The sequence below is a fragment of the Epinephelus moara genome, chromosome 20, assembly GCF_006386435.1.
Source record: "Epinephelus moara isolate mb chromosome 20, YSFRI_EMoa_1.0, whole genome shotgun sequence".
In the NCBI taxonomy this organism is placed as follows: domain Eukaryota; kingdom Metazoa; phylum Chordata; class Actinopteri; order Perciformes; family Serranidae; genus Epinephelus; species Epinephelus moara.
In genome coordinates this window covers 40,884,646-40,896,187 of record NC_065525.1, presented here as the reverse complement: position 1 = coordinate 40,896,187, position 11,542 = coordinate 40,884,646, and the positions used below count along the sequence as shown (strand labels likewise).

At 41.9% G+C, this 11,542-nt stretch overlaps 1 protein-coding gene across 3 annotated transcripts in view; it reads right to left on the bottom strand.

Annotated features, from left to right (window-relative positions):
* The window catches only part of lrriq1 (leucine-rich repeats and IQ motif containing 1), a 53,049-nt gene that overhangs the window by 9,620 nt on the left and 31,887 nt on the right, over positions 1 to 11,542 (bottom strand). For all 3 annotated transcript variants that reach the window (XM_050072478.1, XM_050072479.1, XM_050072480.1), the window contains exons 20-23: positions 10,574 to 10,645; positions 10,385 to 10,467; positions 8,067 to 8,168; positions 1,052 to 1,166 (exon numbers count right to left, since the gene is read on the bottom strand). In XM_050072478.1, the coding sequence (XP_049928435.1) occupies positions 1,052 to 1,166; positions 8,067 to 8,168; positions 10,385 to 10,467; positions 10,574 to 10,645 (372 nt within the window). The remainder of the gene's footprint in view (positions 1 to 1,051; positions 1,167 to 8,066; positions 8,169 to 10,384; positions 10,468 to 10,573; positions 10,646 to 11,542) is intronic.

Genomic DNA, 11,542 nt, shown 5'->3' with positions numbered 1-11,542 from the left:
GCAGCTTTGGTTACTTTTCAGATTGCAATTTTCCAAACAACCTCTTCAGGAAATAAAATTACGGTATAACAACATCTGAGCCATAAAAATGAGTTTAAATTAACGTTAAACTTCTTTTGTGTGGGTCAAATTACCTATGTCAGCATTTACCTTGGTCTATAGGTCGCACCGGTCTATAACCCGCACTCAACTTTTTAGATGAAAAAAGGGGAAAAAAGTGCGACTTATACACCAAGTTTTACGGTAAATGTCCTCGTCCAGCTGGAACTGTAGCTCCACTTCACTGTGACTGGAAACATGCTGAGTGGCAAAACAGACACTTTTAGTTGATGTATACATGGAGCGTGCATATTGCCCAGAGTGGTTACATTACAGCCTGTTTCGCGATGGCAGCTGCAGCCCTCCCACTAAATACCTGATCATTTTAAAAAATATATTGTTACCATGAGTCACTTAGACACAAAAACATGACAAAATATGGTCCAGGATGAAAAGTATCACAGTGACCCTTTGAGTAGAGAGACAATTGACAGTCTCTTTTGACTCAAAAATGTGTTGATGCCATCTCCATAAACACACACACTAAGAGTGGACTTCTCAAATGAGTTCTCATACTTCACCAAAAAGTACTGTCTCGCAGTTAAACTTTTGAAATGATAAATATTTGCATATTCATAGATTTTGCATTATATCATGAGGCAATTGATTTTTTGTAAAAAAAAACAAACAAACAAAGAAAAACCTGTTGGACAAATTATTACATAATTATGAAACATATCTAAAAGAAGTCTTTAAAATATGCTAATAATGATAGCAGTTAATTAAAGGATACATTTTCACAAATTACAAAAACCTATATATCTGTCTGTGAAATTACAGAGACAGATATTTAAAAACCTGAACAGATACAAGCAAAAACTCTGTTTGTCTGGTTATCACCAGGGTAAACTAGAAAATATGTTTGTTTTTTTTGGTGAAGCGAACCTTTAAAATATAATTGTAGCTACACATCACACCGCCCACACCTTATGACCACTGCTCAGTGCCTCACCTCTCTGAGTCCCTGTCAGAGTGAGCAGCCTGGGTTTGCAGCCACTGCTGAGCTCGTTCCTGCTTCACTCGCTCCACCTTCTCCGCCTGCTGAAGGCCTGGCTCAGCCTCGCCAACTGCACTCGACAGAAAACATCAAATAAACGTCACAGCAGATATTTTTTCTCCTACTTCTCTTGTCAGTTACATTCTTGATGACGATGGTGGCTGAGAATGAGCGCGCAGCCTAATCAGCGAACACTGCGGTGAAGGTGGCGTGTTTCTAAATGACAGGAGGTGTAATCGATACTGCAGCGAAGGAGCTGTGTTAACAGATGCTCACCAAAGTACAAGCTTAACAAATAAACAGCTGGTGGGCCTGATGTGTAGCAACGTCTGACATGTTTCACTGTAATTACAGGCAGCCAGGGTTCCCAGCGCCGGGGGAGATCAGCGGTCAAGGCTCCCAGCGTTTATGTTTGGGCTTAAGGTGGTGTATTTGTTTGCAGGACTCTGGGGCATTACTGTAATACAGTTTCAGTTGCTGAAAGATGCAGCGGGAGGAGATCTGCTTTCCTCCAATTGTTGGGGCTTGTGGTTTTTTGTAAATTTAATCCAAGCAGTTTGTTAAAGAAATCTGAAAAGCTGCTGATTTACGAGTTCTGCTGAAATCCCATAATAAGGTCGTAATTCAAAGTAAACATTTATGTTGCGCTGACAGTAATGCTGCCGTAGATGGGTGTAAACTGATAATGAATTTTGACAGCCCAATGCTGGAACTAATGATGCATTTATTTAAGCCATTTACTTGCTTTTGCTGGGCTGTAAAAGGGGAGAGAAAAGCTTTACAGTTTTCATGGGTTAATTGAGGAGCCCCACTAAAAATGTCAAGTGATAGATGCTTCCCCCGGGGCAGCAAAGGCCAGGAAATGGCTACTCACACGTCCCAGAGCTGAAAGTACAGAGAGACAGAGAGAAACAGGGCACAGGCTGTCCTGAAAAACACTCAGAGGAATATGTTTTCTAAACTGCAACATGCTCATGTACTGCACTAGCAGGCATTCTGCCTTCATTGGTCATACATCATGACAGGATCTTATATGGACACATCAAAAGTTGTAAGGGAATACTGGCAATGAACTTGCACTCCTGAGAGATGAATGAATGAATGAATGTGATACAAGACAAGCACCAGAAAAAAGTTCACATTTCTGTTTCACTGCAGTAGCACGGAGAGACTCTCCTCTCCCTTTTCCCCTCTGAACCCTCCACCAAAGCCCCCTCCTGACCCCGTCCAACCTCCTGAATCCCCCTCCAGGAGTCCTCCAGGACATCAGGAGGGGGCCTGGAGGAGTCACGCCTGTTAAGAGGGGCTCTTAAGCACATTAAGCCACCTCGTCTCTACTGAGGAGGGGAGAGCTCGGACTTAGTATCAGTGAGATGGGGAGGAGGAGGAGGAGGAGGAGGGAGGAGGCTTTGGCCCGCAGCAACCAGAGCTGAAGGAGAGACACAATGCTGAAAACTTGCAGCTTCCTCCCCTCGAACGCCACCGCAGAAACAAACAACACGAGGTCAGGCAGCAGATCTGGGCCAGAGCAGAGCCTAATGAGAAATGAAACTGTGCAATGAATGAGTTGATGACCCTGCGTTGTTGTTGTGAGGAGGCATCCTGAACAGTTGTAGGCAAAGTAACTGCTGATATATGGAAACAGGAGGGGGCAAGAAACAAGCAGTGAGGCAATCAGACTGTAAGTAAAGCAGAGAATGAGCAACTGTAATGGTCATAATTAACAGTTACAGCAGGTACGGTGAACAACAGAGTCAGTTTGTAAGAGATGCTCACAGGTTTTAAAGTCTCAGTATGTTTGAGACAAACCAGTGTGACATTAGGTCTGGGCGATATACTGATATTAGATCAATATCCTGATGTGAGACTAGATATTTTTCTAGATTTTGGAAAGTGTAAAACCTACAGTATGATACCCATCACGTGAATGGGAGCATTCAAGTGCATAAATCATTTTACTAAAATGCCACCAGACTCCACAGGCAGGGGGGAGTGGGACTGATTACTCAGGGCACCAGCAGGAGGGGGGCCCTCGAAGAGACTGGAATGAAAAGTTTGGTTTTGTTCGCAATCTTTTATTTTGTACTAATTAATGCCATAGCTAAATTAAAGCTGGCTGAATAAATCTTTAACGGCAACCAGCCAAGCATCATGCTGACATGAAAGGATGGCTTTTTTCGTGGGTGTCTGATGCTGGAAGTCACTGACCAAGCACCGGTTTTCAACGACTTCAGAGTGAGACTGGGTTGCAAAAAAATACACGGACTTTCCCCTGGAGTCGCGTGTTTCTTTTCCTAAACCTAACCACAGTAACTTTACGTTAAATACGTAACTGTACGTTAAGGTCTTGACATCATTTGTGGGGTGCTAATTCTCAGTATATCATACAAACTGTTCTGAGGATACGTTGCTTAGAAAAGAAAGTGTTCAAATGCTGTCTCACGTTAATGGTCAGCATTCACAGACTTGAAAGACTTGTGTCTTGGCCTGCTACATCAGGTCTTGTACTAAACCTACCCTAAAGAGCGTGAAACTTGACTTTAGACTCTGACAGGCTTGAAACTTGCCCCATAAGATTAAAAACTGCTATGCTAAAAGTTAAAAATGAAAATCTTAATCTAAATTTATTGCATCACGAAAGTCGTTTTGAGAGCCTGTTTTCCTGGCACTCACAGAGTGGAAGAAGAATCAGAGCATGTCTGAAATTTGAGGATTCTGACTGTTTTAGTTGTGTGTTTGTCTCTGTGAGCGACGCAGACGCAGCTGCCCAACTCTACATAAGATCTGCATGTTTCTTCCTCACATGTGCCACTGCATCTCAAGCATATATACTATGAGGAGAGAGCTGCGCTGCCTGAGATAAATAGAAGAGCTGAGGTGAAATTAAAGGCATATGAATGCTGGTAAATATTCTGACATGAAGTTATTTTGGATGATGGATGATAAACTGGATGATTGTGTTTCAGTCAAACTTTGTAGATGACTTGAAGTGTGAAATTGAGTTAAGTGCTCAGGAGGTAGGGGTTCCAGGCTGAAATAAAAATATATACCCTCATGTCCCTCTGACATGAGGACGGATGTTTGGTGGGGTTGGATCGCAGTTTGGATGGAAGACGGAGGTTGGACGGGTGTGTGTGCCTGGGGGGGTTGAGTGGAAGGCGTTGGTGGAAAGTAAGAGGAGAAAGAAGGAGAAACGCTTGGAGGCAAACAACATCTTCAACATCTGCAGCACTTGATGATACAAAGCATCTAAAAAAAAGAGGGGAAGCGTATTTCTGTATTTTTTGCCTTTAAAAGAAAATGTCTTGTGGCTCTGCTCCATTCTCTCCCTCTCTATCTCCCTCTCTGGGTATGTAAGCTGATACCCATTTCAAGTGGGTTACTCATGTCCAGCACATCCACACAAAGAGCCCGGATAAAATAAACACGCCGCGTCGGATATCTTGGAAAGAATCTGTCATGGGTTTGGGGCTAATCACCTCCAGAAGGGGCTTGACTCAAAGCCTGAAACGTTAGCCCCTGTCGGGGAGCGCTGGCTGGGCCGGGCTGGGCTGGCTAGTCCCCGGGCACTGGGGATGGATCCGGAGGAGGGGGTGCCTCCCACAGGTCAGGACCAGAGGAGCAACAGGAGAGGCTGGCTTGGGCCCGTTTACAGAGACCCGCAACACACCACCTCTGCTGCCGCCGCCACCACAGCCTCACAGTCGGCCTATAAAAAGGCAACAAGAGCTGTCTCCTCCAAAACTGAGCTGGTTAGAGTTACACATTTTACAGGAACACTCTCAGTCGAATCAGAGAATCAACTGAGGACACAGGACGTTACGCAGAGATGGAAGGATGATGTTCTAACTGGTGACCCGTGTTACTTTATCAGCTGATGTAGCTGCTTCACTTCATTGCTCGAAAACACCAGTACTGTTCGATGAATTATCAAGACAAGGGTGGAGAGGAGAGATAAGGACACTGGAAAGAAACAGAACTGGAAATATTGTTGTAACGTAATAGGTCATTTGGATGGAAGCGGTCCTCTACTGCCAGTTGGCTGAGAGCTTATCCACAGCTTTATTGTGCTCACACACGATTTCAGTGTCAGTAATCACAGTGTTGGATAGTTGACATAATACACCTGCAGCTCAGAATCAACACGTGATAACATAATGATGCTGTCATACACACACTCACTTTTTCATCTTACAAATTAATTATCGGACAAAAAGTTATTAGTGGGAAAGAAAATCAACTGCCGTCATTGCCAAATACTAAAGTTAAGTTTGTCCACCATTGTTTGATGAAAGTATCTTGTAAGTTTGGCAATCTACTCACTGCTGACAACTTGCGACAAAATTTTTAAGAATCTTTGAAAACATCGAAATAAGTTGTTGCTGGATCTTTGGCTGCTCAGCACTGAATCAGTTTGAAGGAAAACAAGGCGACTCCTTCACAATTATTCAACAAACAAATTACTAAAGAGATCCACCCAGAAGAGATAAAGAGGAACTAAAAACATCCCAAAGTTGAAGGTACGATTTGTTCCCTTTTTTTTGGCTGTAACATGAAATGACAGGCAAACATGGCGTATTTCTCCACAGCTAATTAAGGGCTATTTCATGCTTATGGCAGCGTTGGACATGGACCAGAGTCACTTCACTGCCTGTTGGCAAACGCTACTGCTGCCGCGTCTCCTCTGACTGCTGGATGACCGCGAGCGTCGTGCTCTCTGGATGTGAGGCCTTGACCCCAGTGGGCGGGGGCGGGGTTGGGGTTCAGAGGAAAGATGGAGACAGGCATGATAAAAGTCCACTTCCCCCCGTGTCCTCCCTCCTGCCCTCCCTCCAGCTCTTCCCTCCCTTTTAAGTCTGGCTGTGGCCGTCACGATGCCAAATCATCTCTCCACCTCAGGGCACGAGGCCACAGCACAAAAGATGGAGGGAGAAGTTTGCTTCTTCCAGGACTATCAAACTACGTCACACCACAGTCAACCTGTAGAGACTGTTTTATTATCCACAGCAGTGAGAATTAAGTCTTGAGGAAGAAAGAATGTCTTCTCTCATGAGTAAAAACCAGCTCAGTGATGTGAAACATCACAGACAACTTCAGAAGCATACAAGTACACGGCCAGTGAAGTCATTCTTGTCTGTGGGTGGAATATTTAAAGAGAAATTCAGGTTTCACAAACTTGAGGCTCATTTTTAGATTTGTGCCATTTTGGCAATAATTTCTCTTGATGATAAAAAAAAACAAAACAAAACAAAAAACTAGAAATGTACACCTTCGTGCAGAACATGATGATGTCACAGTGAAGTTGACCTTTGACCTTTAGGATAAAAATGTCATCACTTCATCATTTTATCCTGTTATCCATATGTATGCAAGGTTGTCTTAATTAGTTTATGAATTCTTGAGTTATGGCCAAGTATATGTTTTATGAGCCCACAGTGACCTTTGACCTTTGACCACTAATCGGTTCATCTCCAACTGGACGTCTGTGTCAAATATAAAGAATTACCTTACGGCATTTCGAAGATATTACACTGACCAGAATGGGATGGACCTGAGGTCACAATGACCTTGACCTTTGACCACTAAAGTCTAATCAGTTCATTCTTGTGTCCAAGTTGACTTCTGTGCCAAATTTGAGGAAACTACCTAAAGGCCTTCTTGAGACACTGCGTTTATGAGAATGAGACGGATGAAATGTTGATGAGAGCACCACCAACGTCTAATCAGTTCATCATTAAGTCCAAGTGGACGTTTGGGTCAAATGAAAAGAAATTGTCTCTAGGTGTTTCTAAGATATCGCATTTATATCACATATGATGTGAGGTCACAGTGACCTTTACCTTTGACCTTTGACCACCAACATCTAATCAGATCATCGTTGCGTCCAAGTGAACGTTTGTGCCAAATTTGAACAAATTCCTTCAAGTCATTGTCGATACCACATTCACAAGAATGGGACGAATGTACGGACGACCCAAAAACATGATGCCTCCGGCCACAGCTGTCACCAGCGCAGAGGCATAAAGAAAAGTATAATTACTGCTAATGTTTGTCATTCAGAAATATTTCATACTTTCAGCCTTGGTTGTAGTGATGTCACTGTGTCGCCAGTCTCAAAGCCCATCAGTGATCTGTCAACGATTTAAGACCTTCACACACCAAATACATATTTTTCATCCAAAACTGTCACACCTTTGAAAATAAATATGACCTCCCGTTGTGTCCATCACATTCACACACTAAACAGATAACAGAGTAGGAATATAGCTGTTACAGAAATACATAACTTAAGAAGTTCTCATCTTAGGAATCCTACGTTAGGATGGCATAGACGGTCCTAAATTCAAAATAACTGCCCAAAATGGCAGCAGCACTTTACTCTAACTGCATAATGACACTTTAAATTTCAAGAAATAATTCAAATACATACATAAATACATCTACTTATCTATTTATAGATTGAATTAAAAATTAATAGAATAATTGAGGAGAAAATTAGGTTTCCTCTCACCGACAAGATTAGTACCTCAGAGTTCTTGTAGCTAAATTTTAATACTCAGGAGGGGTTTGTTTGAGCAAGTTCACTATCCAGTGACAACTGAGAGCCGTGTCCATCTGAAGTGGCCTAAAGGTACTTTCAAATCAATGATTCAGGCAGTTTGTGTGCGCTGTCAACACAGACACAGGCATGACAGGACAAGTCCCAATTAAAGAATTAAATTTACAGTTTTAGTCATGATCTCTGAAGTCAAGATAAAACAGGAGGTCTGAGACAGGACACAGCTATGATTTTAGGAATAGTTTCTGTAATAGGAAAATTTGATTTTTTTTTTATCTTTAAAACTTGAAAACAGTCAGGACATTTTCCTGTAAGGAGGCCTCTGGTCTGTAGATCATCATGTCAGACTGAGAAATGATTTACAGGTGTTACTACATGGTTACAGAATGTGCAGCAGGTCTCAGTTCCTACCTTTTATATCATTCCTGTTGTGTTGTGCCGGCCTGTTTCGAGCCTCCACCGGACCCAGCTGGTAACTGCAGTTTCTGAACATGGCAAGACGGACGGAGGGATCTATGAGAGGGAGATGGGGTCAAAGAAGGACAAGGCGGGCCCAAAACCAGAAGCAGAAACCAGGACCTAACCTTCGGAAAATTTTAGCGCAGCGCTCTGGTTTCACTGAGGCAGATGCCATTAGGAGTTAGAGCAGACATTGACCTGTGTGTCGGTGGAGAAAGATGACAAGAGCCCTGCTATTGGAATCATGCACTTGCAATTGTGATCAAAGAGCAGCCTCCCTCTAACACGACCGTGGCATGATAATCGTGGCAGGACTACTGTTTCTTGGTGCAGAGCGGAGGTGAGGTCACCTTTCACCACAGTTGCACTCAACCACTACAATGAATCGGAATGAAAGTCATCGCGGGACGACTTGTCGAGAGCTTTCTTGGCAGTCGTTTCCGTTGCAGGCTCTCAAATAAGGCCCAATCAGAGGCGACAGGTCCTGGCCTCTGCTGTCTGTTATGGCTCGTTAACGTACACGGGGTGGAAAGGTTCGCCGCTGAAGCACGGCTGAGGGAACAAAGACGAGAATGAAAAGAGGCAAAAATGAGTGTGGGTTTTTTTCCCTTTTAGAAAATGGATTTATGTCTGAACAGCAGCTCCGTCCATAAAGGGGGATATTTGGTGTATACAGAGGAGTGAGGAGACAGGAAGACACATTAGTTCAGGTGTAGAGGGGATACTGAACAAAGGAAGCTTTGTGATTTAAGAAGAAAACCACAGAGCTTCTGATCTGCTCTCATACTGTAATCTTCGTATTTCTCCATACAGCATTATGTTAAAAATATACAAACATGTTTCTGAAATATTACACATGCACACCAGAAATAAATGCAAATAGGTGACTGTGTTATTTAGCCCTAAGACCCTAAATGATATAAATGACAGTGGACAAAATGACAGAAACATGTCAGTACAACACAAATAAACTGCAGCCTCCAAAGTGACAGTCATATCAACACTTCTTTAAAACACTGTTAGCAAAGACTGAATAAATAGAATTTTTTTGCACTGATCTCAGCCTGTGGACCTTTTTGTGGCTCCTAGCCCAGTTGGTCTGCGGGTTTATCCTCTGCTGTCAATTCTTGTTTAGAAAAGCAGAAGAATTAAAAAAGACAAAGAGGCTTGAGTGTGTTGTGTTCTGACACAGAATGTATAAATCCAAGCACATTGAATGACCAATGTGTATTTACAGTATGTCTATTTTAAAAATCTTTTTTGGTTTTTTCTTCAAATTCAAAAACTTTATAGGATTTCAAGGGCCATTGGGAACCGAGTGCAACCTTCATGGAGGTAGGATTTATTGCAGAAACGTTGCATTTTATTAAGTTATTTATTTTATTAAGACAGATACGCCTGTTGATTTGCTTTTGCCTTCTGTATTAAGCAGGTGGAGACGCCACAGGCTGCAGTCAAAGCAGGACTGTTCAGAGCTGGTTTACACACTGGAGTGTTTTAACAAAGACATTTTATCTCCTCTAGGAATGTTTTGATTCTCCTGGGAGACTTTTATGTAGGCATAGGCAATATGGCCCCAAAATAATATCACAATATTCTTGACAATATGACAAATAAGATAAAAAATGTTATATCATTAATTTAAGAAGATAGAATTGCAACAAAATCAGTGATGTGGTTTTAGGGTTTGCTTCAAATCTTGAGTAAAAACTAAATAAAAATGATGATGTCATTTCTTTAACAGTAACTCAGACTCAGATTCAGATTCTGTTACAATATAAATAGTTCAACTAATTACACATTTAAACAAATGTCCCCTGGAATCACTATATATAAATCATCTCTGATTATCAGGCTGTAACCTGTGACAGGCTGTTAGGAGACAGAATCACTGTGCTGCTGCCAGAGGAGCCGCTGAATGAGTTCCCTCTGAGCGGACGCCACACTTTATTACACACTACTGAAGCTCCTCCTCTTTTTGGAACCACCGCACAGTCCATCATCATTTCACTTTCACATAGGTAACAGTATGACGTCAGCATATCAGCAAGTCGAAATATGGAATAAGGATTTTTCATGTCATGTAAAAAATGATATCAGTATTATCGTGAGTGAGATGATATGACACAACCCTGACACACCCGTCTGTCTGCATGCTGTTTCAGGTCAGCACAGCTTCTCGGTGGAAGTGACTGGATTTTTCTTTAAAGTCACACCTGTGACATATAAACTCTGTGTATGTATAACTCTTCTGTCACACACACACTCACCCCTGCGTCTCTTCTGCTTCGTTGGCTTCATCTTCTGAGCCCTCTTGAGCATCAGAAGAGCCGTGTTACTGTCAGTGAAACCCCTGCAGACAAGGAGGACAGAAGCCTAGTCACACACAAAATAACATTCAAGGAAATAACACACACACAACATCAAAAGACATAATGTGTGATGAGATGATGATTTACCATTCTTCCAGAATCTTTTCTGATCTCTCAGAGAGACCGCTGAGCACCGACGCTGAAGCAGGAGATTTGCTTCTGAAATCACAGAGATTATTCTCCTTAAAAAGACACACAGAAATTTAGAAATTCAAAATTATATAATGTGACCACACTTATTTTCAAATCAGATAGAATTCATATAGCACCGATGGAAAAAAGCAGAACTACTTGTGATCAAAAGAGATCAGCACAGAAAGTTTCTGTTGCTGACGTCCAGTCTGGTTCAGTGAGGTTCGAGTGTTTTGCTTAAAGACGACATGAAGTTTGAAATCTGGATGATATTAATCCAGCCATGACACAAATATGTTAATAAGAACATCATCTGGACATGAGGTATCCTGGTTGGCTCTACACTATATCTGGAATTAACATGAGGTACCTTCATTCAGGAAGAGAAACATTTTTTTTTTTTTTATTTCTTATTTTTACTTCCCCTGTTTGTGAGTTTTGCTTGTTTATTATTAAGTGTTTAATCTTGTGTTTTTGATACTGCACTTTAATACAGACTGTTCGGTCACATGTTGTTGTCCTGGAACAAATACTATTTCATGTCCTCTGCACATGTATACTGAGAAAACAACAATAATCTTGACTAATGTCACTCTTAGTCATTTTAGTAGTGTCAGTGTCACATGAATGTCAGAGTAATCCAGGGACAGTATATCAGAAGTGAGAATATAAGAGGTCCAGGTAAAGGGTCAGTTTTCCCCCAGGTGCAACAGTTTTCTCCCTAAAAGTCTAAAAGTATGCAGGTGAGGTTAACTGGAGACTGACCACACACGGTACTGTGAGTGTGAATGGTTGTCTGGCAATGTGTGTTAGAGATAAACAGGTGAAGGCAATGGATGGATGCATATATTAAAGGGACAGTTCACCTCAAAACCAAAAACACATATTTTTCCTTTTCCCTGTAGTGCTATTTATCAGTCTAGG